The sequence below is a fragment of the Rhinolophus sinicus genome, chromosome 4, assembly GCF_057876585.1.
Source record: "Rhinolophus sinicus isolate RSI-liver-muscle chromosome 4, RSI-T2T, whole genome shotgun sequence".
Lineage (NCBI taxonomy): Eukaryota > Metazoa > Chordata > Mammalia > Chiroptera > Rhinolophidae > Rhinolophus > Rhinolophus sinicus.
Window position 1 is genome coordinate 46,850,033 of NC_142504.1, and position 15,145 is coordinate 46,865,177.

At 37.6% G+C, this 15,145-nt stretch overlaps 1 protein-coding gene across 1 annotated transcript in view; it reads right to left on the minus strand.

Annotated features, from left to right (window-relative positions):
* The window catches only part of FBXL13 (F-box and leucine rich repeat protein 13), a 226,893-nt gene that overhangs the window by 203,959 nt on the left and 7,789 nt on the right, over positions 1 to 15,145 (minus strand). Inside the window, exons 2-3 of the mRNA XM_019744537.3 lie at positions 6,859 to 6,962; positions 5,730 to 5,820 (exon numbers count right to left, since the gene is read on the minus strand). Coding sequence (XP_019600096.2) covers positions 5,730 to 5,820; positions 6,859 to 6,962 — 195 coding nt within the window. The remainder of the gene's footprint in view (positions 1 to 5,729; positions 5,821 to 6,858; positions 6,963 to 15,145) is intronic.

The following is a 15,145-nucleotide window of genomic DNA, read 5'->3' on the forward strand; positions in this document are numbered from 1 at the left end:
TCTTGTTTGGGGCATAGGATCTGTCTACCTCTCCCAATGATTAAAACCCCAGCCCCTGGGGTCATAAGTTTCCTTTCCACAGTTAAACTTTGTTACATCAGTAAGACCTTTTAAGTCCACGTCTTTCATTTAGATTTTAGGGTTTTGTTACACAATGCTCCCTGTGATACCATTATTTTATTTTATTTTTTCTCTTCCATTGAATCTTTTTTTTTCAATTACAGTTGACATTCAATATTATTTTATATTAGTTTCAGTTGTACAGCATTGTGATTAGACAATTATATAATTTGTGAAGTGACACCCACCCTCTCATTAGTCTGGTACCTACCTGGCACTGTACATGTTTATTACACTCTATGCTGTACTTTACATCTCCATGACTATTCTGTAACTACCAATTTGTATTTCTTAATCTCTTCACCTTTTTCACTCACCCCCTTTCCATCTGGCAACCACCAAAATGTTCTCCATATCTATGGGTCTGTTTCTGTTTTATTTGTTCATTTATTTTATTCTTTAGATTCCACATATAAGTGAAATCATATTTGTTTTTCTCTGTCTGACTTATTTCACAGAGCGCAATGTCCTCTAGGTCCATCCATGTTGTCACACGTGGTAAGATTTCATTCTTTTTTATGGCCGAGTAATATTCCATGATAGATAGATAGATAGATAGATAGATAGATAGATAGATAGATAGATTAATAGAATTTAGATATCCCATTATGTATATATTTAACATATATATATATATATATATATATATATATATATATATAGAAGTGAAATATATATATCTATCTCACTTCTTTATCCATTCGCCCACAAATGGACACTTAAGTTGCTTCCATTATAAATAATGCTGCAATGAACATAGGAGTGAATATGTTTTTACAAATTAGTGTTTTCATTTCCTTCGGCTAAATATCCAGAAGCAGAATTGCTGGGTCATAAGGTAGTTCTATTTTTAATTTTTTGAGGAACCTCCATACTGTTTTCCATAGTGGCTGCACCAATTTGCAATGCCACCAACAGTGTGTGAGGAGTCCCTTTCCTCCACATCCTCACCAACACTGTTGTTTGTTAATTTATTGATGGCCATTCTGACAGGTGGGAGGTGATATCTCATTGTGATTTTGATTTTCATTTCCCTGATAATTAGTGATGATTAGCCTTTCATATGTCTTCTTTCGAGAAATGTCTATTCGGGTCCTCTGCTCATTTTTCAATTGGATTGTTTGTTTCTTTGGTGCTGATTTGTATGAGTTCTTTATAAATTTTGGATATTAACCCCTTATTGAATGTATCATTGGCAAATATCTTCTCCCATTCAGTAGGTGGTCTTTTTATTTTTGTTGATGGTTTCCTTCACTGTGCAAAAAACTTTTCAGTTTGATGTAGTGCCATTTGTTTATTTTTTCTTTTGTTTCCCTTGCCCAAAGGGATGTATCAGAAAAAAACATTACTAACAATAATGTCACAGAGTTTACTACCTATGTTTTCTCCTAGGAGTTTTGTCATTTCAGGTCTTATAGTTAAGTCTTTAATCCATTTTGGATTTATTCTTTCATATGGTGTAAGAAGGTGGTCTAGTTTCATTTTCTTGCATGTATCTGGCCAGTTTTCCAACATTTATTAAATAGACTATCTTTACCCCACTGCATATTCTTGCCTCCTTTGTCATAGATTAAATAACCAATAGGCATGGGTTTATTTCTGGGCTCTCTAGAAATCAATCTATGTGTCTGTTTTTATGCCAGTACCATGCTATTTTGATTACTATAGCCTTGTAGTATAGTTTGATATCAGGTAGCATGATACCTCCAACTTTATTCTTCTTTCTCAAGATTGCTGTGCCTATTCGGGGTCTTTTGTGGTTCCATATATATTTTAGGATAATTTGTTCTAGTTCTGTAAAAAATGCCATTGGTATTTCGATAGAGATTGCATTGAATCTATAGATTGCTTTGGGTAGTACGGACATTTTAACAATATTAATTCTTCCTACCCATGAGCACGGTATGTTGTGATAGCATTATTGTAAAAGTTGTATAAGGCAGTGATCTCTTAGACATATTGAGTGAGAGAAACAAGAAACAGAAAACTATATGTAGTCTGCTACTTCTGTGTAAGCAGTCAAAAAAGAGGAGAATGCAGTACATTTGCTCATATTTTTCAAAAAGGAACAATGGGGGGCATCCCACTTTCAGGTACCCCCTTTTGCAAGAAAGCTGTACTTTGCTTTTCTACCTCAAAAAATAAAAATAAAATAAAATAAAAATAAAGAGAGAAAGAAAAGAAACAATGGAAGAAGATAAACTAAAAATTAGTAAACTTGGTTACCTGTAGAAAGAGGTGGAATAGGGAGGCTAAAGAGGCAAGAATGCAAGAATACTTCTCTGAATACTCCTCATTTTATTCTTTAATTTTGCTGCCATGTAATGTTATATATAATTGAAAGAGCATAATTATACCAAAGAGGAAAAAAGAGTGACCATCAACACACAAAAAAAGAATTTATTTAGGTAACAAAAAAATGTATTATTTTTTACTGAAAATACCTGGTAGAATATATACATCTTAAAGGCAAAAAGAATTGCATAAATTTTCCTAAACTGCATTCAGTAATTTTATTTTTAGTGGTCTTGTGGTTTGTTATTCCGAAACCATTATACATGTCTGGTAGAATAAAACTAATAAGCAATTACGGTAATGTCTATAGGAATCAAGATTTATTAAAAGTGGGTCAACCAGACCATGGGTGCCTCCTAATGAGATGCACTAGGAAGAATACGACAACCCTTATGCAGCATGCTTGTCACCGAGAGGGGAAAAAAAGAACCTGAATATTAAGTTTGTAGGTCCAACTACAAACTTGCAGAAAATACAAGAAACAGAACAAATGAAAGGAAACAAGGAGAATGTGGACCATTTTGCATGACAGATGACCTGTTTTCTTCAACAAATAAGTGATAAGGAAAAACAATAAGATAGGAGAACTACTGAAGATTACAAGAGACATTAGATATATAACAACCAACCCAATATGAGGATCCTATATGGATTTTGACTGAGAGCCAAAAGGCAGTTTTGAGACAATTTGGGAAACCTGAATATGAACTGAATATAGAATTTATACATCTGAGTACAATCAGCAGTAGGTTATATTCAGGAATTATTGCTAATTTCATTGTGTACGCAATGGCACTGCAGTATGTTCTCTAAATATGTCATTTCCTGTTGGAGATGCACACTGAAGTATTTATTGGTAAAATAATACAATTCCTGGAATTTGCTTTCTAATACTCCAGCAAAAAAGGGAAAGGGGAGAATAATTAACAAGACTGACAAAATGCTGATCGTTGTTGAAGCTGGCAGATGGGGGATCTTTAAGGCATTCTCTCTACTTCTGGGTTATGTTTACATTTTTCCATAATAGAAGGACTTTTTGAATGTTATAGATGCCTTTTCTTCTTGTAATTAGTAGGCCCGTCTGGAGATTTAATTTCCTAAGAAATGAGAATCAGGTCTGTGAAGTTAGTTTCCTTCTTACAATGGTTGATTCTTTCATCTTGGAACACACAGTTAAACTATCTACAGTTATGAGAACAGTTCCTATTTTTTCTGTAACTATTTGATTTACGGTTTCCTGTGCTAAATCTTCTCTGTTTGTGTATACAGAAACAAATATATATATTTATAAATAGGCACATACAGGCAGTCTTGCTGTGCAGGACTATGTAGTGTGAAAAGTAACTGCACGCTGAAATCATGCAAAGCAATCTTAATAATCAACAGGGAAAATTACAATTGTTTGTGGCCTTTAAAATGTTTTGTCAACATTAAAAACTCTCTTTTTGGCAGTTATAGCTGTATAGAAAAGAAAAAAGTACAAAAAGCAAAGCTAATATTTATTTAGTATAGGTAATTTAAAATATTAGAAATTGCAAATTCGTGTCTTTTCTCTTTGTAAAAAAGAACAAAACCCAACTTTTCATTTTTCTCTGAGGGTGAAGGAGAAATTAATCTATATCCAACTTAGGCTGAGCCATCTAACTAAGCAACCGTAAGCACCTGGAGATTTACATTTTGCAAAGTCACACCTAGTTTCTATTTTTCCTAACTTACGAAATGGGCATCTTTTCCATGCTTGGTGAATCGTCCTTTCTAAGTATCAGCTGCCAACATTTTATCCTTTGCACTTTCAAGTGAAATATTTCTGAAAATTCCTTCTTTAATAAAACTTTACACTTGCAGTAGCTACAGTGTATCTTGGAATTCTGTGCATTTAAAAAAAAAAAAACACTCTATAGGCTTTTAGCTAGATGTTGGACATGTTCTGATGGCATTTTGTAAGATTGCTTTCAAAATATTGACAATGAGGTTTACCCTTCTAGATCAGTGGTGTTTAACAATTTTAGTATCTTATAGCAATGGTTGTCAAGCTTTTTTCAAGTGACATTATGCTCAAAGCAGAACGATTCTAGCATGTAAACGGTGAGGATGGGGAACCTAAAACCCCATCCCCTGGTTCCTCCCTCAGCTCCTGAGGTGGCCCCCAAACATGTCCAGGAACTTGGTTTGCAGATATCTGCACTCTATAGCAGACCAAAGGTCTGTGGTTGACCAAGTCATTAAGACACCCACACCCCAATAAAATTCAGATATGTGTATTCTTCCCAGTGTATTGGTGCCTGAGAATCATCCCAGGCTTGGCAGACATATCCTATCCTAACACTGATTAGGCTCCAATGTTACTCTCCACCCATCCTTCTAAACACTGCTTCAGATTGTTCCTGGTTGTCATCACTCACCTTGACTATGGCTTTGGTTCCACTTTCTAACGCCCAACATCACCAGCAAGTCCCCAGCCCCGCCTGCTCCTACGGAGACATCATCCTGGGATCTGCAGGCATCACACGTGGTCCTACACACGTCTAATTTGTGTCAGTATTTCTCTCCCCAAATGCCTTTTGCTATTTAAGCTTCTCTTAGATACAGTCTTTGTTCTCAAAGCCTCCATGTCCTGAATGACTTCTTTGCCCTCTTTACAGGATCAAAACCAGCTGTTGGAGCTGGTTGTTCCTTTCATTAATGATCGGTCTGGCTTTTAACTTAGATCTCATTAATGTTTTGGCCATATTGTCATGAGCATAATTCCTGGGCAGATGGCAAAGAGAATGAAAGGGGGTGGAATACAGAACAAAGTAGATTAGAAAGCAAAGAAGAAAACAAAAAAAGAAAGCAAAGGAAATATCTTCCTGTAAAGCTTTCCATAATGCTATTTTTATCATGATAAAGATGCAAGAGAGGAGGGAAGGGAGAAAGGCGGAAGGGGAAATTTGAATATAAAGATTTTATTAGAAAGAGGAAGACTACAGTAAAAAAAAATAGAAAAAGAAAGAAAGAAAGAAGGAAAAAAGGAAGGAAGGAAGGAAGGAAGGAAGAAAGAAAGAAAGAAAGGAAAGAAAGAAAAGGGAAGAATAAATGACTGTCTAAATGCTTCTTGGAAATTTGGGGTGGCAGGGTGGTTACCATGAGTGTGGCTGTGTGTGTATGTGTGTGTATGTGTGTGTGTGTGTGATGTTCCATCACTTTTCTGAGAGCCCTCAATTGCAAAATCAGTCTGATCTCATCCCGCTCATAAAACCGTAATGTCTGTTTGAGAACTTCCTTCAAAACTTAAGACGTGCTATATTTTAGAATGCTTGATTCCTAATACTTACCAGCTGATCCTCCAGTCCAAAAAGTTGTTCCAAGTAAGTTTCAGATAATCTCCGAATTTTTGGTTTCATTGATGGATCAATGCACATATCCCTGTAATAAAATCATAAAACACAGTCAGAAATTAATTTCATTCCATAGTAGTTAGTTCCATAATTAAATCAGTGGTTCTTTGGGTGGAGTATTAGGGAGGGGAAGGATGAGACACATCCCTTTGGGAAAAGCATATCAGAATCACCGGGAGGGCTTTTGCAAACTAGCCCCCCTCAAGATTTTGCTGTGCTCCCAAAGAGGGCATGCCTCCCTTTCTTCATCTCCAACTTGAAATAAACTGCCCTATGAGCCCATAGTATAGTATCAGTGAGAGTGCACAATACGAGGTCTGACAATGAAGTTTGAGAACTCATCCTAGAAAAAGTGCTACATAACCTCATTGTTGAATATCACTATGGTCACCTTCGAAGTACTCCCTTGGGAAGCTACGCACTGATGTCAGCACCTACTAGTCCACCCTTCAAAGCAATTTTGGAACTCTTACTGGAATGGCCATCAGAGCTGCTGTCATATTACCCTTAATGTCCTGAATGTCATCAAAATGTCTTCCGTTCAATATTTCCCTTTATCTTCAGGTAAAGAAAGAAGTCACTGGGGGCCAGATCAGGTGAGTAGGGAGGGTGTTCCCATATAGTTATTTGTTTACTGGCTAAAAACTCCCTCACAGACAGTGCTGTGTGAGCTGGTGCATTGTTGTGAATCAAGAGCCATGAATTTTTGATGAAAAGTTCAGGTCATCTAACTTTTTCCCTCCCACAGCCTTTTCAGCACTTCCAGACAGTAAACTTGGTTAACTGTTTGTCCAGTTGGTACAAATTCATAATGAATAATCCCTCTTATATCAAAAAAGGCTAGCATCCTCATTGCAACAAGTTCGCAAACTTTGTTGTCACACCTCATACATAGTTACTAAGGTGAAAACAAGCGGGCAAATTGCTCCTATCAAAGTCTTTGGGACTTAAAGGCCTGTAGAAGGATTCTTTAACAATCTTGAGATTGGCAGCATTCATTGGCAAGACCTTTTCTAATACTATACTGTTTTACCTTCAAAATATCACAAATCAAATCAACACTCACCATAGGAGACTTTCGAGGCCATTTTTCATTATAGTAATGATCATTTCCTCTAAATATCTCAGAGGGTCCGGAGGACATGTAACAAGTAGACCACACAACAAAGCCTGGAGAAAGGAAATGGAATCAATGTTTCTGGATCTGCATGTTCTTACTGAACAACAAATAGACCTTATCTCACACAATTACAAAGTCAAATAAGGGGACAGTTTTAAATACACATACTTTATAGATACCCATCTATATATTTATTACTGAATAAATAATGTTAATGTTTTGCTAAAGTCAAACCAAAATGCAGTTTACCTGTACTCTTTTTTAAAAGTCCGTCATAAATGACACAATAAAGAGTCAGCGTCCAGTGTTTTGCATTAGGTCAGCTCTTTGGGGTCAAATTGAAAACATAGTTGTGATTCTTCAGACCAGTGGATTCTGCCCTTTTTAAGTATGAGGAACTCCTTTTTAAAGTCAAAAATTCCTCAGACCCAAACACAAAAGTGATTGAGAAAATCTCCCATCAAAATCTATTGTGAACTCAAGAAGCCTTTTAAAAATGTATTTGTATTTTATCAGTCACAACATCCACAGAGTATATGTTTGAAAAATAGTAGCATAATTCACATAGGTGGGAAATGAACGACTTACTGGATCTAAGAAAATGTTTAAAACACATACATGGAACTCAGAAAGCTGATGTTGTCTTATTTTCCTATTGAGGTTCTCCCAAAAGAAGAAACTTTAGTGAGACACAGAATTATTTCATATTTCTCCACTTGAGACACAGAAAAAGGCTTACAGCACACCTCCCACATAAACCACCTGGAATCCTCCTTAGGCATTTTTCTTTGCCTTTTATTTCACTGATTCGAGGCAGGATGGGACGGGGGTGGGGGCTTTCCTTGGCCCTTCTTCCACATACGGCCTATTCTTGCTGGCTTTTTTCCTACTCCTCTCTCTCTCTCATGAACAAAATAATCCCACCTCTTGAGTCATATACAATTCTTCTCATCTCCAAGGGCCAACTGTCAGCAGATCCTTAGGTTGTCAGCAGGTCTCACAGCATTCCTCCAAAAACAGGAGGATAATTTATCCTGATTGAACCTTGCACAACATACAGAGGGTGCCAGACTGTATTAAAATTGTAATACTCAAAAGTATTACATGATAACAAAAGATGAATATAAGTTACGTTTGACTTCTACAATTAAAAGAGGTGCTCAGAGTGGTTACCATCAGCGTAATTTTAATACAGTTTTTTCCTTTCTTAAAATGTGTATACATTTTTTTGGCACCCTCTGCATTCCTCCCTTTGGAGTAGCTCCATGTGCCCCTCTTAGTGTGTTGCCTGCCGACTGAAAACCCAGCCCTTGAGACTATGGCAGAATGGTAAGACCTAGATGTCTCTCCCTCTCCAGCTCTTCCTGATAACCTTGCCCCATCGCTGCTCCCAGTAAGTACTTAGCCATCAGCAAACCAACTTCCTTCTTCCCCAAACCTAAGAATATACTTGCACAGGAGATCAGTGATTCTTCCCACAGTTGTAAGCGGGAGCTGAATAGTCTTCTTTTACCAAAGGGCTGAAGTCTTCTACTGACATACGTGGAGACCAGACTTCAGACCGCTCCCTGAATAGCTCTGATGAAAGGTCATCTGCTCTCTTGGACTTGTGTGCCTGAATCTCCAGAGCACTGAGTGTCTGTTCTCCCTATTCTGTGTCCCCTCCTCCATCCTATTCTGGCACCCAGGGGACATCTGCATCAGAATCACCTGAGGAGACAACTGGTCTCTGAATTTTGATTAGCTCCCCGGGTGAGTCCTGTGCACACCAAAGTCTGAGAATGAGCGCCTTAATGGAGTTCGGCTTTAAGGTGAATTTTTAAGAAAGTTGGAATCTGAATATGAATATGAGTGATTGCTTATTTATATTCCCAAACTCCATAGATCAGAAAAACATTTCCTGAAAAATTACCTTGCAGAAGTCAAATCATATTGAAAGAATAAGTCTCTGAAATATCAATAAAGGCATATGAAAAAAATAAAATATCACACATTACACTATTAATGTGCGAACAGTAGCTACATGCTAATAAGAAAGCATAGTTAGTGAATCAATAGCTTTTTTTCCTGCTCAATGAAAATAAAAATTACAAAATCATTAGCTTGGTCTTTATAAGCAGAGGTGAAATATGCAAACGTTTCCACAAGATAAATATTTGACTCTCAGAATCATTAATCAGGGTTTTATTATTGCTACGCTTCTTAGTAAAAACTTACACAATCAAGGACAAGAAAGACCATGACTTAATTGTCCAGATTGGCTTTCTTAAGTTTGTAAATTCACAACATGATTGTGCAATCCTCCACTTTCTTTTGGCTCTGCCTCGCTAATCTCAGTCCTCAGTATTTCTCAAATATTCTGAAAGATATCTGGGTACTGATGACAAATATGAATTTATCCAGGACAGTTACTTCTACTCCTTTCCACTACTACCCATCTTTCAAGGAGCAAGATGATGCAGTAGGTATACTGGGTTCAAATCCTGGATCTACGATCACCTATCGTACAACCTCTGACAAGGTACTTCTCTATTCCTCTGTTTCCTTAACTACACATGGGATAATAAAGGCACATATACCATAGGACTATAATGAGAATTAAATGAGTTAATATATGTAAAGTACTCTGAATAGTGTTCAGCACAAAATAAGCACTCAAAAGATAATAATCATAGCAAGCCATCATTATTTTTAACCATCCCACTGCTGATTATCACCGCCATTAGAGAAAAGGACTTAGACAAAGAGAAAAGAAATCCCAAAATATTCCCTGTACCCTTCAAAGGCCAGTGTGATGACAGAGAAAGAGAGATTGACTTTATACCAAGTATAATGGAAGAGATCTGGACCAATGCATCTCGGGGAAAATGGTTAGGAGAAAGAACTTAACAACACAATGATTTAAATATAAATAGTGAGATAGTAACTGTCTATTAGAACTATGGTTAAATACAAGACACTTAAGAGACACTTAAGAGAGCAAGGCTTGTTTATCTGTTTAGACACTCAGATGAACATAGTGAAATATGCGAAGGTCTAACTGGCAATACAGAAAATGATTGCTCCATGAGTGTAGAGATAAAAGCGATTACCAAATGCTTGTGGGGCCCTTAACAGTTGGAGAAACTTCCAAGTGGCAAGGAGAGGGCAGGGGGTTTACAGATAGGGTCTTTCTCTGGGCAAGAGCAAAGCCTGGGGGGCACAGACCAATTTGGGTGGAATAAAGGATGAATGCAAGACAGAAGGAGACAGAGCCCCTCAGTGAAGAAGCCAGAATTGTACACCAGGACCTGGGACAGGGTTCCCCTATAGACCCAACAGGTCATTCATGATCAAACCCTGGCAAGATCAATCACATTGCCAATGGTCGCAGATGGCCATACATCAGAGAATCACAGTGCAGTTCACATCCAAGATCCCACTCGGATGACCGTGACTTTTAGAGGGTATATTCTGGCTTCTGGACTTCACAGACGACGCAAAGAAGGGCCAGGTGATTTACAGAGCCAGAGGGTTTTCAAACTACAAACCCAGTGCTTCTCCCTTACCCATATCATGTACTCACACAAAATTGTGTGCATGTGTATCTTCCTCCAGAATTTGAAGGGTATTTTTTACATTATCTGGAAATATTTTATTCATGGGTAAACCTAGGAACATATAGTTTATGCCTTGCTGTTTTTAGATGAGAATGCATTCTAAAATGCAATGCAAGAATCGCGCAGTTACAGAAACCCCTTTACTTAGAAACAGATCTAAGTCCCTAAACATTGTCAAAGTTTCTTCTACCTCCCTACTTTCCCCAACCCCCAAAGCAAGTCCAAAGGGACATCTCACAGAAGTTAGCCATCCCCATATGTGTAGAGATGGAGTTGGCATGCTGTTGTTCTAGGGGATAATTTAATTTGTTTCTATGGAAGTAACTTAAAAATTTGAAAATAAAGGGACTTCGGTGTCTTGTCGATATTTAAATAGAGAGTGCCAAATTTTTAGTTTAAAAACTCTATAACTGAAAGTATACTAAAGATTATTGAAAATGGGGGGTGGGAGATGAGGATAAGGGGGATCAAATATATGGTGATGGAAGGAGAACTGACTCTGGGTGGTGAACACACAATGGGATTTATAGAGGATGTAATACAGAATTGTACACCTGAAATCTATGTAATTTTACTAACAATTGTCACCCCAATAAATTTAGAAAAAAAGATTATTGAAAAGGGCCAGTTGGCTTCAGTCATCCAGGAGGGACCTCAGGGAGAGGAAGATGCCCCTCAAGAACCTGAAGAATTTTAAGCCAGACTGGACAGGTGAGAAGACGTAGTCTCTATGGGGTGAGAGCAAGACAACGGATTCTGATACCTGCTGGATTGTGCCTGGCCCAAAGGGGAGGCAGTCACCAGCCATCTAATCCCTATGTAAGTGAATTGTTACTGGGGAAATAATAAATCATATCTTTTTGGTTGTTTAAGTGTCCCATGGGTTTGCCTCTAGAACTGTATCTATGAATTGGTTGGCTGGGCTGAGGGAACTCAGCATAGAACCACCCACAGGAGAAGCCACAGCCTTCCAGCCCCAGGTCCAGCAAAATGGGTGGAACCAGCTCCTTCTCGCCTACATTGGTCAGGGTCCTTGCTGACATATTCAGTAATTCCTGATTCATGCATCTCTGGTTAATATTTGCAGCAATTAATCCCTAAAAAACCAAAAAAACACAATAATAGAGTCACGTGATTTAGAAATAAATACAATACCTCAAAAGTGCAGATTGGAAACTTTATCATAAAAGAAACTGATAAAAGTCCTAAAAAATAAAAAAAGTATTTATTTCTAAAAATAGAAAACTGCATAAAAATCCTGATTTGTAATTTAAATACGCCCTCTGCTGGACAACTAGTTTTGCAACCTCTCAATCTTTCCGGGATGTTAAGCCTAACTCTGAGCTAACAATTTGATGAGTACTTTTTCACTCTCAGATACAATTGCTGTGCATAGCTGCTTAATACTTTTGTAGACCCTATACACATAATATCTCACCCATCTTTGGTCCCTATAGGGCAGACCCTGTTTGTACATAGTGTGCTGAATTCTGCCTAGAAAGAAGTCAGAAAATTGAGGGCAGAACAGATTTCTACAGATTTCTGATGACCTGCTGTCTGAAATTCTACCAACAGGGTCTCATTGTTTGGACTCCTAAATTAATGATATATTTCAAAATAGAAATGTCTCCAAGGAAGGAGATTCCAACAGTGGTGAAATGAGTATCACAGAGTTCTCAGAGAAAGAAATGATGAATATATATATAGTGAGAGTGAGAAATCAGAAGGCAAAACTCAGTTTTTCCACAATTCTGCTAGGTGCATGCTTTGAGCATCTACATGTAGAATTAAAAAACAAAACAAGGGGCCGGCTGGTTAGAGCTCCATGCTCCTAACGCCAAGGGCTGCCGGTCTGATTCCCACATGTGCCAGTGGGCTCTCAACCACAAGGTTACCGGTTTGATTCCTCAACTCCCAAAGGGATGGTGGGCTGCACCCCCTGCAACTAACAACAGCAACTGGACCTGGACCTGAGCTGTGGCCTCCACAACTAAGATTGAAAGGACAACAACTTGACTTGGAAAAAGTCCTGGAAGTACACACTGTTCCCAATAAAATCCTGTTCCCCTTCCCCAATAAAATCTAAAAAAAAAAAAGAAAAAAGAAAAAAAGAAAACTTTGAATTTCTATGTTTTTTAGAATTGAATCTTTAAATAATGTAGTTAAATATTTTATTGCCCAACTTTCCAAGTATTTGATCATTTAATTTATTTCAAGTCTAAAATTAGTTTAAAAAAAATTCTTGACTCCAAGTTCTAAAAAAAAAGGCAATCCTACATCTCTATGCTTATATCTTTTGTATAAACAATACATCTAGATTACATGAAAGCTACACCAGATACTGACGGTCTATGAGGGAAAAGACTAGCTCGCCATAACACCGAAGACATGAAGGAAGAGATTATTTCCCGACAGAACCATGGTGATTGATCACAGTAGTTTCAAATTCATGTTTTAAATCAGAAAAAAAAAATCTTTAAAAAACCCAAACTCATGGGAATCCCAAAATATAATCCAGACAAAAGCAGAGGTGCTCTCGGGTATTGCAGGATGAGTGTAAATGGAAAAAGCAAAGCTTTCTTCCTCCCAGTGGAAGCTCAACCAGAGTGAGTGAGTTTTATGAAGGTGCCAGCTGGGACAGAGGTTGGCCCACCTAGGAAAGAGGATGTCCAGGGAACCTCAGCTGTGTGGCCAGAGGCAAGAGGACTCTCGACCCAGGGAGACCAGACACAGGCTTGCAACCTGGCTAGCCAGCTGGCTACTTAGGGTGAAAAACCAGCATTTCCCAGCAGTGAATGCTTTTATGCTTCCTGTGCTTTCTTTGTTTATTCCTTTCTAACTCTCCATCATATAAAGTTCATTTGTATGAACTTTATAATAATAGTATGAGAAAGCAAAAATGGAAGCATTTTTTCCTACACTTAGGCCAGCATTTCATTATTTTGTTTTAATATATAAACATTTTCTTTGCAATTATAAAAATAGTATATGCTCTGTGTAATTTGAAAAATTCAGAAAAAATGCAAAGAAGAGAATAAATATCAACCATCACACTGCCAACCAGAAATAACTGCTAATAAAAAATTTCATTTCAGTCTTTCCTCAATGTATGTATTTTTTACAAAATTAAAATAGGATCGATCATACTATATAGTTTTGTATCTCCTCTTTTTTTCAGGCTAATCGTTATATTGTGAAAATTTTTCCATGTCTACAAAAATTCTTTAAAACATTGTGTATTAAGCTTGGTTGATACTCTACTACAAAAAATAGTACCATAACTGTCTAATCATTGATTAGACAATTCAGGTTGTGTCTAACTTTTTCCCATGATTAAAATTTACATGACGTACATATTAAGTATCACTAGTGATGAAGTGTACCTATCTTCATTACTGGCTGTTTCTTTAGGATAGATATCTGTAACAACGTAGAATCAACAGGTATATTTTAAAGCTCTTCATACATATTTCAAAATTGCTTTCTAAAAAGTATTATCAATTTATACTCTCATTAGCAGCCAAAAAGAGTGTCTGTCCATTTCACCTTGCCGACACTGAAAATTGTAAAATTTTTATTTTTGTTGATTTAATGGGTGAAAAACAGTAATTCATTTTCATCTACATTTTGTTTTTGTCAATGGGGTTAAATAAGTTCTTATATTTATTAGCTGCTATGGACTAAACTGTGTCCCCCTCAAAATTCATATAGTGATGCCCTAATCCCTAGTGTGATAATGTCTGGAGATGGAGGTCTTTGGGGGGTAATTAGGTTTAAATGAGGTCGTGATGTTAAGGTCTTCATGATGGGATTAGCACCCTTATAAAAAGAGACACCAGAAAGCTAGCTCTATTTCTCTGCCATGTGAGGACACAGTGAGAAGGCAGCTATCTGCAAGGAAGGGAGCCGTCACCAGAACCCGAACATGCTGGCACCCTCATCGTGGACTTCCAACCTCCAAAACGGTGAGAAAATAAATTTCTGATGTTTAAGCCACCCAGTCGATGATATTTTGTTATGGCAGCCCAAACAGACTAAAACACTGACCATCTCTGATTTTCCATACATTATTTTTGTCCTTTATTGGAACAGGCCTCATTTAGATGGGGATAGGGAGGCAAATACAGTAGTATCCAAAGAGAGAATCCCAAAGGGATTCAGAAAGATAGGAGAAGGGCCACTTGAATCTCCACTCATGTGCCCAGATGTCTTCCTGAGTTCTTCTCAGCTAATGGTTTGAAACAAACCCCTCCAACAGTTAGTCTGTGACTTATTCCCTTAGTCCATTTGAGCTGCTATAACAGAATACCATAGACTGGGTGGTTAAAAACACAGAAACTCATTTCTCACAGTTCTGGAGGCTGAGAAGTTCAGGATCAAAGTGCAAGAAGATTCTGTGTCTGGTGAGAGTCATTTCCTGGTTCATAGATGGCCATCTTCTCACAGTGCCCTCAGAAGATGGAAGGGGCAAGGGAACTCTCTGGGGCCTCCAGTATAAGGGCACTAATCCTATTCATGAGGGCTCCAGTATGGCAGCTACTAATTACATGTGGCTACTGAGCACTTCAAGAGTGGCTAGTCCAAATTGAGATGTGCTCTAAATGTAAGATACACACCCAATTTTGAAGACTTAA